The sequence below is a fragment of the Pseudorasbora parva genome, chromosome 11, assembly GCF_024679245.1.
Source record: "Pseudorasbora parva isolate DD20220531a chromosome 11, ASM2467924v1, whole genome shotgun sequence".
NCBI classification, from domain to species: Eukaryota; Metazoa; Chordata; class Actinopteri; order Cypriniformes; family Gobionidae; genus Pseudorasbora; species Pseudorasbora parva.
This window is the reverse complement of record NC_090182.1, coordinates 19832420-19847018: the sequence shown is the minus strand read 5'-3', so window position 1 is coordinate 19847018 and position 14599 is coordinate 19832420. Positions and strand designations below refer to the sequence as shown.

The 14599-nt window shown below is 37.5% G+C and overlaps 2 protein-coding genes across 2 annotated transcripts; both read left to right on the top strand.

Moving 5' to 3' along the window:
* Window positions 1-878: 878 nt before the first annotated feature.
* Window positions 879-7833, top strand: xkrx (XK related X-linked). The gene is made up of 3 exons (XM_067457349.1): window positions 879-1610; window positions 5442-5707; window positions 6276-7833. The coding sequence occupies exons 1-3, from the start codon at window positions 1270-1272 to the stop codon at window positions 7076-7078; spliced, it is 1410 nt and encodes a 469-aa protein (XP_067313450.1). The 5' UTR covers window positions 879-1269; the 3' UTR covers window positions 7079-7833.
* A 581-nt stretch (window positions 7834-8414) lies between these two features.
* nox1 (NADPH oxidase 1) lies at window positions 8415-14585 on the top strand. The gene is made up of 13 exons (XM_067457345.1): window positions 8415-8848; window positions 8977-9072; window positions 9235-9345; window positions 9429-9513; window positions 10062-10213; window positions 11709-11890; window positions 11985-12111; window positions 12203-12295; window positions 12734-12975; window positions 13181-13343; window positions 13506-13652; window positions 13736-13860; window positions 13951-14585. Exons 1-13 carry the CDS (start codon window positions 8804-8806, stop codon window positions 14075-14077), a joined length of 1695 nt encoding a protein of 564 aa, XP_067313446.1. The 5' UTR covers window positions 8415-8803; the 3' UTR covers window positions 14078-14585.
* Window positions 14586-14599: the final 14 nt, after the last annotated feature.

Below are 14599 nucleotides of genomic sequence, written 5' to 3'. Positions count from 1 at the left end.
TCTGTGCATTATTCTAAACTAAACTAAAAAATATAAAAGAGCAATTTGATCTGTTCTCTTTATTCCATTACAAATAGGAAATTAAATGATAAGATAGTGCTCCGTTCAACTTTTCTGACATCCTTTACTCTTCCCTAGCTGATGATGACCTCTGGCCTAATTTCTGTAAGATCTGAATTTCTGTGGTTGGAATTTTAGAATATTGGATTTGATGTTCTGAATTTCTGAATGTTCTGAAATCTTGAATCTGTGTTTTCAAAAACGGAATATTTCCAAGTCTATTAATTCAGAACAAAATATCTGCTGTTTGAAAATGCATGTCTATACAATTTCGAAAAAAAAAAAAAACATTTCAGATGTGTTCAGTTTCAAATGTTCTATATTCAACATTTAAAAATTCAATTTCAGAACTATGTAAAACAACTTAGTGTTCAATTTTGTTAGATTACACTTGTTACTAATTCAGATTTGTACAATTCAAATTCAGATCATTTTGTCATATTTCTAGCTCCATTCTCCGCGTCGGGTAGGCCTATGTCCAAGTCTGCTATCAGCGACCCACAGGGAATTCTTCGAAAACTCCCAGCCTTATCTTAAAACATAATTTGCACTAGTGGTGCCATTTTTTTGTTATTGTTTTACTTTGCATAATTAACAAGTACAATTTTATAAATTAACAAAAATACACCTCAAAGATCGTGTTTAATAGGCCTATAGTGTATGGCGCGATGCCGACGGAGTTTTGCTAGAGCATTTAAGACCTGTTCATACACGCATTCATACTACAACATACCCTACTTTTTTTAGCGGTTTAGAATAATTACTTATTCAAAATAACTGCCTACTCGCTTCAGTGGGCCTTAACTGCATCCGGTGTGTGCTCTAGGACCTGTGGGAATCCAGCAGACACAGTGCAGCCTTTCAGTCACTCGCTCGCTGCATTTCAGGGCACACCTGGCTTTCTGATAAGATATTACTCCGTTGAAAGGCTCTCTGAGAAATGGAGATAATCTGACAGTTTAATGACTCGATGTTGGTGGTATAATGTCTAGATCGGTACGTAGTATGCTGACGGACGAACACCCCATACTACAACCTACTAATGTTTATGTCCTAACCAGCAGAACTGCTTATGTGGCACTGTGCACATGAGCCGAGTTCACATAAATGGACCATCTGAGATCCGAAACACCGAAGATGACGTTTCTTGAACAATGGCACAACCGCTGCGAGGACCGAGACATATAAAGCGTACGAGAAGTGGGAAAGATGGAAGACAACAAGCCGAGCGAGCATGACATCACGGAGGTGGTGGCGCAGCACCCGAGCGAGAACGGTAACGTGAAGGTGATCAGCCACAGTACAGTCCATCCACCCTTCAGCGTGTTGTGGACCACGGTCCTGTACTGCGCGGAGTTTATATGTGCGTCCGTGCTCAGCAGCCGGTACCATGACAATGAAAATGTAGTGTGGATGGGACTGACTATTACATTCATGCTGGTTCCGTCGGTGCTGACTCAGCTCACGCTGACGTTCGTGCACCGGGACTTGGGGAGAGACCGACCTCTTGTGCTCTTCATGCATCTGCTTCAGATGGGTCCTATCATAAGGTATGGGTGTGAGAGATGATAAAACTATTGTGTGAATAGCAATATTGATACATGTATATTTTAAAAGTCAGTTTTACTTGTAACACTTGGCTACAAAAAAAGCTAAGCATTTCAACCATAATTGCCCAATATTGGTTAATGTACAGTATTGTACAAAGCTTTTGTGGCAATGTGTCCTGGGCCATGTTGTCACTATATGTCCCAAAATAAACTGAAATTAGGCAATGTAGGTTTCAGTTGTACACAAATAGAAACTGGCATTTAGCACCAGGCTTTCGAGCTGTACTGAAACATCAAACCGTTAAAAAACAAAATAAAAAAAGCTGAATTGTATAAACATATCAAAATAAAATAATTGGATTTAATATAGGAACAGTACTCTTATATGAGATCCAATTATTTTAGGGAAACCCAAATAATGGTTTGACTTCATATGAAGAATTGAAGAATTCAACAGCATATGTAATGTGACATTCAAACAATTTAACAGAAATCCAGTTTGGATGTATCGAAAGTCTCCCAAAACACCTTTCAGATACAGTACTACCATTGCTTCAGGCCTCTGTGTGTTTCAAATTTTAAAACGTGTTCAGTCTTGAGCGAACACTAACATGTTTTCCAGGTTTAAGGTGGAGTTTAAAAGGTGAATGAGATTGTTTCCCTCTAGGAACTTTTGGTTTCAATCTTATTGTTTGGATTTTAAATCTGAGGGTGTGTCATTTCTCTGTCTACCTCCTGTTATTCTGCTCTGTTTTAAAGGACACTGTAATATAGGAGATTGTGGTTGATGACTTAAGCACAGATGCTATTTAGGTAGTGACCGTCTTGCCACATTGTATTTTAATATCTTCAAAGGTTGTTGACTGTATACAGTAGAAATCAACGTCAAGTCTTGTGGCTATAGATTTATGGTAGTGCACTCTATGTACCACACTTGCTTTTTATGTATTTAAATGTATATTTACAACTCTATTAATAACTGCCAAATTGGATTGTTTGTATTAAAAGGCATTTGTTTGACAGATGATTTCTTACCAAAGATAAGGCATGTGTTTTGGCATTTAATGTTAAGTTCTGCTAGAGATTCAGATCAAATTGAAGTTCAAAGACAAACAGTGGCTTATAATTTTTAGGTTCATTTATATAAAACATTATCCTGTGATTGACTGTATTGTAACATGGATCATCTGTTTCTTTGCTCATTGTCAAATCTGAAGAAATATTAGAGGAATGCAGTGTGCAGGGCAGGCCCAACTTGTGGACTGACTCCTTCTTTGGTATGCTGAGTTGAGGTCAGTAAGCAGTCAGTAGACTGTAAAAAGCAGATGAGGGTCCGGCTTAGCTCTATAAATATCTGACACAATGTCATGAAAACGTTTCCCTTGAATAGGAAATGTCTTGTCTTGTCTTATCTTACTAAACTCAGATCATCCTGTCTTACAGTAAACATCTTATTGTGAAGAGCTATTGAAGAATGACTTTCTTAAAGGGATAGTTCACCCAAAAACAATATTTATTTAATTACTCACCCTTATGTCATTCCAAACCTGTAAGACTTTCGAAAAAAGCCTAAATCAAATCTGGTTATCATATGAAGCGATCATGTTTCTTCAGAAACTTTTTACTAAACCGCTCAATTCATATGGATTCATTTTACAATCTCTGTATGAACTTTTTGATCCGTCAAAGTGGTAGTTGTCTATGGAGGGACTGAAATCTTTCGGATTTCATCAAAAAGATTTTGAAAAAATTTTTTTTGCGAAGATGAATGAATGTTTGGAACAACATAAGAAGGAGTAATTAATTAATGACAGATTTTTTGGGTGAACTATCGCTTTAAGTGACAAGAGTCAAGGTTGGGTGGATGGCTCCGGGCCTGACAACAGTCCTGTGGATTTTTGCATGGTTAAAGCTATTTGAATGCTTGTGTTTTGCCAAGTATAGGCTGCGAACACAAAGTTGCATTTTAAAACAAGATATAGTACTGGATCCTGTATACTGTAGCCATTGGCAAGTATTAAATATCAAGATCAAAATAGCCACCTCTATCGTCTCCTTGTATAATAACAGGCACTAGTTGCCTTGTAGAATACAAAGAAAGACTGTCTTTAATTTTTGTAATGCTCTGTAATAATTTTTCCATGCTCTGAATAACCTTGTAAGATGCTCCTGCGCATTCTAATATGGCAGACAGCTCTCACTTTATTAGATCACAAATGAGCCGCACTTTGTATATATCATAATTTTGTGCATCAGATTATGCCTAAGTGAAGCATGGCTTAAATAGCTAATTTTTAATGAGAGCTGTAGGTGCTTTTCATGAATTTTCCTGCAAAAGATAACATTTAAAACGCTGGTATATATTTTGTCTGTGCTCCTTATCAGTGCACTAACTGCTTATCAATTGTTTATCATGTTAAACAGACACTAAAATAAAATGTGTAATAATTAGGGTTGTAAACTTAATTTCCATGTTTCAAATAAACATGGCCACTTATGCAAACTGAAACATCCTCTTCCAAATTCTCAGTGTTATTGTTTCTCAAATCATCCTTCTCGATTTACACCAAAAGTGGCATTCACAATGACACTGTTGTGATAAAATGAGCGGAAGTAATTTACTTTCATTTAGAGTTAGGGCTAGGGTTAGATTTGAGGCAACATTTGGTGAGGCGAGTGTGCGCAGAGCTGAGCCGACGTGATCTGTCACCTGATGCGTTCGTTGCATACAGAAGTTGAGCACAAGTAGTGCTAACTGCCGTCTGACTAGACAGAGACATGACAACCTCACACAATCTAATCACACAGTCAGTGTAAATGTCCAGTCCCATAAAAGGGATAGCTTGCACAATAAAACCATGTTGTTCCAACCCTGTCCTTTTTTTAATTCTGCGAAACCCAAAAGAAGATATTTTGAAGAATGTTAGCTACTAAACAGTTTTAGCTCCCATCTTGCATGGAGAAAAAAATGCATTTTTCAAAATATCTCCCATGTTTCACCAAACAAAGTAATTCATACAGGTTTGGAACATGAGGAAGTGATGACAGTTTACATTTTTGGATTTATTATTCCTTAAAGAATATTACTGTTATGTTTTGTGTATTTAGTTTAAAAAAATGTGTGTGAAAGAATTCATATAAAGACACAAAAATATTTATTATAAAATTTATTCAAAAAAAGTTTTTTTATTTTATAAACAAAGCCTTTTTCGACACATTTTTTTTGTTCATGCGTGCAGCTGATTGAACTAGAAACAGAAACAAGATTATTCACACTATACTGACACTAGGGTCTGAAAGATATTTTTGTGGAAACCATGATTTTCTTCAGGATTCTTTGGTGAATAGCAACTTCAAAAGAACATAATTTCCATGAAATAGAAATCTTTATTAACATTATAAATGTTTTTCTGTCACTTTAACAATTAAAGGTGGTCTTGCTGAATAAACGTATTAATTTTCTTCTCTTTTTTTAAGTAAATTAGATTGCAGTTTAAAAGCAATACTTTATTCAAATGAAGGGTTTAATCTTGTACTTAAGCATGACATGACTACACCACTGTTGTGAAGTTTCCACCCAGAATGAGCAACACCTTTCTCATATTTCAGCAAAGCGGATAAACTGGTTTGCAATGGTTTGATCATTAAGATATTGCTGCCACCTTGTGGAAACTAAATGTCAGAGTATTAAAAGTTGGCTGGGTTTGCTCAAATTGGTAAATAAATAGTTATATAATTAAGTTTCTTTTAAAAATCAGTTTAAAAAAATCAGTAGTTAATCAAATTTGTTTTTCATTATCTGACAGATTACTTTTTTATTTCCTCAAACAGGTGCATTGAAGCTCTTATTGTTTACTGCCAAGCGGGCAAAAAGGAGGAACCATATGTCACGATTTCAAGAAAGATCAAGCTAAAGCATGGCAAAGGCTTAGGCTCAGCCCTCGAATGTGAGATCGGACACTCTGAGCGCAAGCTAGCCATTCACCGCAATGCCTTCAAACGCACAGCTGTCATCCAGGCCTTCCTGGGCTCCACTCCTCAGCTCACTCTACAGCTCTATGCTACCATTCAGGAAAAATACGTCATTTCCTTACAACGTGAGTTTCATTTATTTACCCGATTCAAATTATTGTTAACACTTTACAAAAAGATCCCATTAGTTAATTAAGGGATAATGTACATCCAGGCTTTATCCCACTTATTACATGGCTACGTGCCACATAAGTAAATATATAGACACAAAACATTGATTTCATTAGCTCATTAAATGCGAAACAGTTCTCAGAAAGCAAGAGACATGGAAGAAGAGCTGGCCTAAAATACCCAGATGAGTGGGAATTATAGTGTTGCTCTTTATCTGAGAATTACTGACCTCGGAATGACGCGACTGACCAGTCAGAATCAAACATTTCAGAGAGCTGTGTAAATATTAATAACAATAACATTAGTTCATTAAAATACAAAGGTGCATTATCAGATTATTTCAGTATTACATTGATAAATGTTGAAATGAACATTAACTAAGATTAATGTGTGTTTTTCATTGTTCATGTTACCCTTAGGCTTGTTTTCATGTTATGTAGTTAACCATTGTCAACAAATGGAACCTTATTGTAAAGTCTACAATATTGTTCACACTAATCCTCATTCTATTTGTGTTTACAGTTGCCCTTATGATCATTTCCTTGATATCAATCGTATACGGAGCTTTAGTTTGCAGTGTTCTGGCCATACAGATCAAGTATGATGACTACAAAGTGCGAATGAAACCTGCTGCCTACCTGTGCATGATCCTCTGGCGAGGGTTAGAGATCGCCACGCGGATCATCACCTTGGTGCTTTTCAGCTCAGCGCTCTCTGTCTGGGTGGTCCTGGTGGGCCTTACCAACCTGTTAATCTTCTTCTTCCAACCATGGGTTGAGTTCTGGGTCAGGAGGGCGTCACTGCCTGAGAACATAGAGAAGAACTTCAGCAAACTTGGCACCACCGTCGTGCTCTGCATGGTCACATTCCTTTATGCATGCATCAATATTTTCTGCTGGTCCGCCGTGCAGCTGGACCTGGCCGACCACGACCTGGTGGAGAAACAGCCCCGCTGGAGACGCTTGGCAATTTACTACACATTTCGGTTTATGGAGAATGTGACTCTCATTATCTTGTGGTACTACTACAAGACAGACTTCTTCGTATATGTGTGCACGCCGCTGCTGGTGGTGCAGCTTATCGTCTGCTACAGCCTGGCTGTGATCTTCATGCTGGTTTTCCATCAGTTCTGCCATCCGTGCCGCAGACTCTTCCACTACAATGTCGAGGACTGTCTACGTTGTGCGTGCTGCTGGAAGAAAAAGCTTTCAGAGCTACCTGCAGACCATTCAGAAGGTCCTCAGGAACATGCATCTCCTGACCTCACTAACCACCTGACTGATAGAGAAACTGATATTTTGGATGATATCATGGAGGCAGCATGAATTTAGTCTGCTGTTTGTTATTGTAGCGCTGTTTGGGGCCACGCTAGGCATATTTGCACACATCCTGACTCAGGAGTATTATTTTGAGATGGTGAACTATGCTATATCTACTGTACTTATTGAAGGAACAATTGATTTTTATATGGTCCTAAAAGCTTCAGGAATTTAGTTTTATGCCATTTGAAGCTGTACTCCAAAAAAGGAGGTGTAGAGCATGATAACAACCTTATTACATTGACGTGGAGAGGGTAGCTCATTATTTATTAATTGGCCCATTTCTTCCCATTGGTCATTCGAGGACTAAAGAATGCCTTCGGTTGAGTTATGCTGTTATAATTCACAAAGGCAGCTTTCATTAGGGAGCTGCATGACCAGTCTGTGGGCCAGGTGTGTGGGAAATGTGCCAATTTTGGAGTAATGAAACTAGTAACATTTTGATACCTGCTGCACTAATCTTTTCCTGGAAACTGTGACTTCACTAGCCAAAGAGCCTTCTGAACTTTTCTTAGGTTTGCTTCAACAGCCCTGTGCTTTTGATTAAACATTTAGATTTGGAGATCCTTCTTTAATGTTGCCTTAATATTGCGTGATTGTAATTTTTTGCCTAACTAGATTAATGTTCTTAATTTTCCACTGACAAAAAAGATGTTTCTTTGTTTATTTTGTATGGAAATGTTTTCCTATGTTTGCCTGAATTATGTGCCTCTTAAGTACTGAGTTGGAATATATAAATAAAGATAAATTGAATATCTGAATTATGCCTGATCATTATAATGATCTAAAGCATTAGGCTTGTAATACAAATAAAAATCAGTAATTTCAATTGAAAATCTAAAAAAAGAAAACATTGAACATATAGCCTAATATAACGCATGAAAAATAAATGGCTATAAAAATACATGTTGACATTACTAAATAATATCCATTATGTAACTGGTCGTGCTGTCAAATCGATTAATCCCATCCAAAATAAAAGTTAGTTTACGTGATAGGTCCCACTTTATATTAGGTGGCCTTAACTTAACTAAGGTGGTACTTATATCAAAAAATAAGTGAAATGTTCTTGTTGTGTTCAAATTGTATTACAAAGCACTTTTGTTGATATTGAGGTGGAATGCGGTTAAAGTTAGGGACAGGTGTGGTATGTGTAAGTTTAAGGGTAGGGTTAAGTGTACGGGAAGTGTCAGCAGTGTAATTATAAATATAAATAAGTTAATTACATTATTATATTATATTAAAAAATCATATACACCGTAGACACACACATTTTTATTTTGGATGCGGACAATTATTTATGAGGTTTTTGTTGTGCTGCATATAATTTAAAATGTATAAATAAAATTATAGTTTACTTTTTATCATAGGCCTAAGCCTATTGAGAATCATTGACCATATAGGCTAATGAAAAGTAAAACGTTAAAGTGTCTGAACGCATTTGTAATGTGAATTTGTGGCCAAACTAGAATTTTTTTTTGGATTTGGTTGGCATTTTGTTAATAGTTTATGTAACCATTTCCAGTCATATAAAAAGCAGCCACGTTAAATTCGTTCAGGTAGCTTCCTCGGGAATTTCTTCAGACATGCAACATCAATAAATACTTTTTTAACAGCCCATTTCCTGGTCGGGGCAGTAGAAGGCGGAGTCGTGAACAGAACAGGTGAGATATAGAGCTCATCTGTGAGGAACGGTCATTCATTTATGCATTAGCCTACTAGAGAGTAACGATGGCTAACTGGATAATCAATCACGGGCTGAGCGCTTTCATAGTGGTATTGAGGCATTGTTTTGCTACCTATTTACTTGAATAACATTTTCTAATGCAGTTAACTATAAGTTAAAATATTTCGTATTTATATATATTTTTTAGTCTTACGATATATTTGATCTGTATTTGTAGGTGGTGTGGATGGGCATCAACATCTTTCTGTTTGTCCATTTCTACTTGTTCTATGATCAGGGACCACAATTTGAATACACTCGTGAACTTTTAGGGGTAAGTTCTGACAGAAAAAAAGCATTTTGCAAAACATTCTTGTAGCCTGGCTATACACACTAAGGAAGTAAATTATTTCTTTGACATATAAAGTTAGGTTTGTAGTAAAAAGAGAGATAAGCAAAGTAAAATTACTGAGAGTGAATGTACTGTTACTTTCAGTCTGCATTGCCCTGGGCCAGAGCTCCAGCTGCTGTACTCAACTTCAACTGCATGCTGATTCTTCTGCCAGTATGCCGCAACCTGCTGTCTCTTATCCGCGGCTCTTTCATTGTAAGTTCCTGCACACTTGTACCTTTGTGTTTGAGATATTATAGGAGAAACTCTAAGTATCTGCCCTCTTGTCAATGTTGTAGTGCTGTGGACGAACAATGAGGAAACAGCTGGATAAAAATCTGACTTTCCACAAATTGGTTGCTTATATGATTGCCCTAATGACAGGTAAACAATATGTCCTTGAGAACAGAATAGGAAGTTGTTGTGCATATAGTAGGGTTAAGATTTCCCTTGAATGGCAGTTTTACTAGAAAGAGCTCACATATGTGATAGCTATGCAGAACATGCACTCTGGCATTTTTTTTAATGCTGTGAAGCAACATTTTTTCATTGTTAAGTGCAACCACAGTCTTGAGTATTTCAACCCCTGATAACTCTAGCCTCGCAGGCAGTTTTATTCTGATTTATAAATGTATTCCAAATCTGGATAAACATTGGCAGAGTTTTAGTTTAGCAAGAAAAAGACTTTGTATCTAGCTAAAGATACATATGTTTTATCCTTTTGGACAGTTTTTTGTGACATGTCAATGTGAAAAGACTGATCCGAAAAGAAAGAAAAAAACATGCAAAGACAACTACATGAGTTAGAGCAAATTTGTAAATAATTGTAATAAACAAAATTTTGAATTGTTTTAACAGCCTTTTATGTTCTAACATTTTTTTCATTTACATGGTATCGGGTTTTTACTGTATGAAATCTTTCTTTACTGCAGCGGTTCACACTGTCGCTCATTTGCTTAATGTGGAGTGGTACAGCAACAGCTTAGATGGTCAATATGGGCCTCTCGCTGGGAATCTGTCCATGCTTGACGACTCCAATGAATTAAATACTACTTATCTTAATCCCATTCGCTCCAGTTCTACGGTAAGTTGATGTACTTTCTATGGCTTTTATTAAAGTTTTTTAATAAAACACTACCATTCAAAAAAGGTGGGCTTCAGTAAGAACATTTTTTTATTCATACTTTTTTTTCCAGCAACAATGCACCAAATGTATCAAAAGTGACATTAGACGTTTATGTTTCAAAAGATTTATGACTTAATTATATAACTATTAACTTATTTATGTAATTTAACAAAAATATTTCAGAAACACTTCAGAATAATGGTCATTAGTTAACATGAACTAATGATAGACTGCACTTATGAAGCATTTATTTCTCTTTGTTAATGTTAATTTCAATGTTTACTAACACATTATTACAATTTTGTTCACAATAGTTAATGCACTGTGAAGTGTAAACTAACATAACATAAGCTTTCGCGCCTCGAAAGTCTTGAAGTCGCGGCGTCCATATTTCTTTTACTGTCTATGAGCTGCAGCTGTGGTAACTAGAGCAGAGCTGGCAACCCGGATGCCGAATCAACTGGCTTTGTGATTAGTAGATAGGTTTAGGGTGGAGCTTCAGGCCAAAACACAACATGTCAACATCCACTTTAGTTGAGCGCTGCAACAACAACTTTTAAAGGTCCCGTTCTTCGCGATTCCATCTTTCAAACTTTAGTTAGTGTGTAATGTTGCTGTTAGAGCATAAATAATACCTGTCAAATTATAAAGCTCAAAGTTCAATGCCAAGCGAGATATTTTATTTAACAGAAGTTCCCTTTCAAAGCCTACAGCGAACGGCCGGTTTGGACTACAGCAGGAAGTGCAGGGATGTAATGACGTCACTAAAAACCGTTTGTTGACTAACCCTCCGCCCACAAGAACACGCAAAAAAGGGGGCGTGGTCTTGTTGCTCTCCCACGTGGAGAAGAGCACACATTGAGCGCTTGCATCTCCCTGTTATGGTAAGAGCCGGGACCTTTCAGGGCAAAGTGCGCTAAGCTGCTGTCCAATCACAACACGGGAAGCGCTGGCCCAATCAGAACTCGTTACATGTTTCTGAAGGAGGGACTTCAAAGAACAAGGAAATCATCAGGCCGTTTTTAGGACACATGAAACATGAACTCATGTTATATTGCACACTGTAAACATAATCAAAGCTTCGAAAACACGCGAAGAATGGGACCTTTAAATGACAATATCCTGGCCGGACTACTGTTGTGATATAAGTATTTGAAATTAACATTATTTCTTAATGTCTAGTGATATATTAGGGCCATTTTATAATTAATTTATATACATTTCTTACATACAGATTCTTTAACTAATGACTATTATTATTCTAAAGTGTTACCAATTGTTTTTTTTATTCTGTTCTTTTGACACAAAAAAAATCCTGATTTTAACTTTCAAAAACATGAATTAAAACGTACCAACCCCAACATTTACGAATGGTAGATTACAACTGAGCGCTATAATGCAATGCTTCTGAGGTGTGATATGCCTGCCCTAATCTCATTTCTTTCTTCACCAGACTCCAACGATTTTTGTATTCACCACTATCGCGGGTCTCACAGGTGTCATCATAACTCTTGCCCTCATCCTTATTATCACATCCTCTATGGAAGTCATTCGCAGAAGCTACTTTGAGGTCTTCTGGTACACGCATCACCTCTTCATCATTTTCTTTGCTGGCTTGGTTTTCCACGGTGCAGGGTAAGGAGCTGTTTACTGGTTGAGCTCAATTTTAAAACTAATTTAAAGAAGATTGTTAAGTCCAAGTCGAACATGCGGTTTGGTTTATGTCTAGACGCATTGTGCGAAGTCAGCTAACGACCGATCCACCTCACAATAATTCATTCTGCGAAGACCAGCCAGAGATCTGGGGGAAACATCCTGAATGTCCAATCCCGCAGTTTGCCGGAGGGATTCCTCAGGTAAAAGCTATCTAATTTACAGATGCACAAGGCTATGATTGATTTATTTTTGGTGGACGTGGATTTCAATTTGCTGAATCCTCTGTTGCAGACTTGGAGGTGGGTGATTGGACCGATGATTATTTACCTATGTGAGCGGCTGCTACGTTTCATTCGCTACATGCAGCCTGTCAGTTATAGAAAGGTGTGTTGTCATGGACATTTTGTCAAAATTACAGATATATTGTAGACTGGGTAAACCCACCCTGATCTGCCGGCGATTTGATTTCACAACCTGTACATTCATTTCTACTGCTTCTATTTCACTTTGCGGGAACCAATGACAGACTGGCTTATCCATCTGTCATGTTATTGGCAGGTTTAACACGACGAATAGAGAAAAGATGGGTTGTTGCCCGCTGATCATGCCCGGGTGTGATCTGATTGGTTGAAGGACTATCCAATTGCATAGTCTTTCAAATAATGCTCGTTGATCCTGCCTCTTGTGCAGTAGAAAATACAGGGCAGACTGCCCTGACCAATGTCCAATCTTAAATTGAGCTTGGTCGGGTGATAGTCAGACAAGATAAATTGTTCAGCACAATTGCTAAGTAATGACACTGTATTCATGCTTGCATACTAGATTGTTATCCGCCCATCCAAAGTGTTGGAACTACAGCTGGTTAAGCCTGGATTCAAGATGGAAGTCGGCCAGTATGTGTTCCTCAATTGTCCAGCCATCTCTCAGCTGGAGTGGCACCCATTCACCATGACATCAGCCCCAGAGGAAGACTTCTTTAGTGTGCACATCCGCTCAGTTGGAGACTGGACTGAAACACTCATCAAGATGGTCGAAAACCTACCGGAGGGTGGGCAAGGACCTAAGTACGTACTCTTTGCCATTTTACATATTCTCGAGACACAACACATTCATGTAATCTTCAAATTGCAGTTTAATTTCAACATTAAATTAGCATGAAACGTGAATACGTGATTGCCTTTTATTCCCCTTTTTTGGTGACTAAGTGTACAAACATATAGGACCAGTAAAATTTCAATAATAATGTATGGATCTTTTATTTCCTGTCAGGATGGGTGTGGATGGTCCGTTTGGAACCGCAAGCGAGGATGTATTTGATTATGAGGTCAGCATGTTGGTGGGTGCTGGGATTGGAGTGACCCCATTTGCCTCTATCCTGAAGTCCATCTGGTATAAGTTTAAAGACTCTGACCCCAAACTACAAACAAAGAGGGTAAGAACACTGAGACTAATATAAGGAAGTTGGTGCAAAGGTTGAGTGCAATCACTCCTGTTGTTATTGTAATATTACAAAGGTTGCCTTCATGACCTAGATAACAAAGTCTGCCTTTCCTTGAAACTCAGTTTCCTTGCCATTTCTGACTTTTGTGTTTAGATTTACTTCTACTGGCTCTGTAGGGAGACCCATGCATTTGAGTGGTTTGCAGATCTCCTACAGGTCCTTGAGAAAGAAATGGAGGAACGAGGAATGAGGGACCTCCTCACATATAAGCTCTATCTCACCGGATGGGACCAGAGTCATGTACGTGCAAAAAATCTCCTGTGATATGAAAAGTAAGATGATCTTAACTGAAGTATGAGTAACATCTAGTCTTGCGTTTACAGGCAGACCATGCAATGGTGCATTTCGATAAAGATACAGACATCATTACCGGACTAAAGCAGAAGACTCATTATGGCCGACCAAACTGGGATAAAGAATTTGAACAAGTTCGGCAAGAAAACCCATCGTACGTTTTAAAAACGTTTTTCTCATATATTATTGCGTCTTACATATGTCACTAAAAATATCCCAACACTAAAATTTTAAATATCCACAGGTCTGTAGTTGGAACTTTCTTGTGTGGCCCACAAGCCTTAGCGAAGGACTTAGAGAAGAAATGTATGAAGTACTCAGATGTGGATCCACGTAGAACCAAGTTTTACTTCAACAAAGAGAACTTCTGAGGAAATACTTATCAGGAAACTTAATTCCCATGAAAGACTTGCACTCAAGGGATTGTGTTCTTCAGCAGTATCCTGATTTGTCATGTCTCAAATCTTTCTATCCGAGTAATTCTGCATTACTCTGTCATGTGGAAAAAGAAAACCTTCCTCTTGAAAAGTGAACAACTTACTGAAAGGGACTAATTCCGTGTAGGAGTCAAAAGTCCATTCATTGTATTTCTGTTTTCAAGGTTTGGCTTTTCAAGTTCCTGGTTAGAAATGAATCACCAAGAATCATGGAAAAAGAAAACGCATAAGAAAAATGTGATGTGTTTATAAATGTCTCCTTGTGTAAATGTGCAAATGTGCTCTAAAATTACCATGGCAAGAAGTTACTGAAAATACATTAAGATTGACAATTTTAGATCTTAAAAGTGAAAAAGAATCACACTTCATCTGATCTAACGTCACATATGGTTAGTCACTGGTTGTGTAACCTTTAAAAAAAAAAAAATGTTCTTATGTGTACATTATGTTTTTCCT

Excerpts from the sequence above, each read along its gene's own strand:
- nox1 (XM_067457345.1), top strand. The coding sequence starts at position 8,804 with ATGGCTAACTGGATAATCAATCACGGGCTGAGCGCTTTCATAGTG. Across the intron at positions 11,891-11,984 it reads TTGGTTTTCCACGGTGCAGG|ACGCATTGTGCGAAGTCAGC; the intron begins GTAAGGAGCTGT and ends GTTTATGTCTAG. Across the intron at positions 12,296-12,733 it reads AGCCTGTCAGTTATAGAAAG|ATTGTTATCCGCCCATCCAA; the intron begins GTGTGTTGTCAT and ends CTTGCATACTAG.
- xkrx (XM_067457349.1), top strand. The coding sequence starts at position 1,270 with ATGGAAGACAACAAGCCGAGCGAGCATGACATCACGGAGGTGGTGGCG. Across the intron at positions 1,611-5,441 it reads CAGATGGGTCCTATCATAAG|GTGCATTGAAGCTCTTATTG; the intron begins GTATGGGTGTGA and ends TTCCTCAAACAG. Across the intron at positions 5,708-6,275 it reads ATACGTCATTTCCTTACAAC|TTGCCCTTATGATCATTTCC; the intron begins GTGAGTTTCATT and ends TTGTGTTTACAG.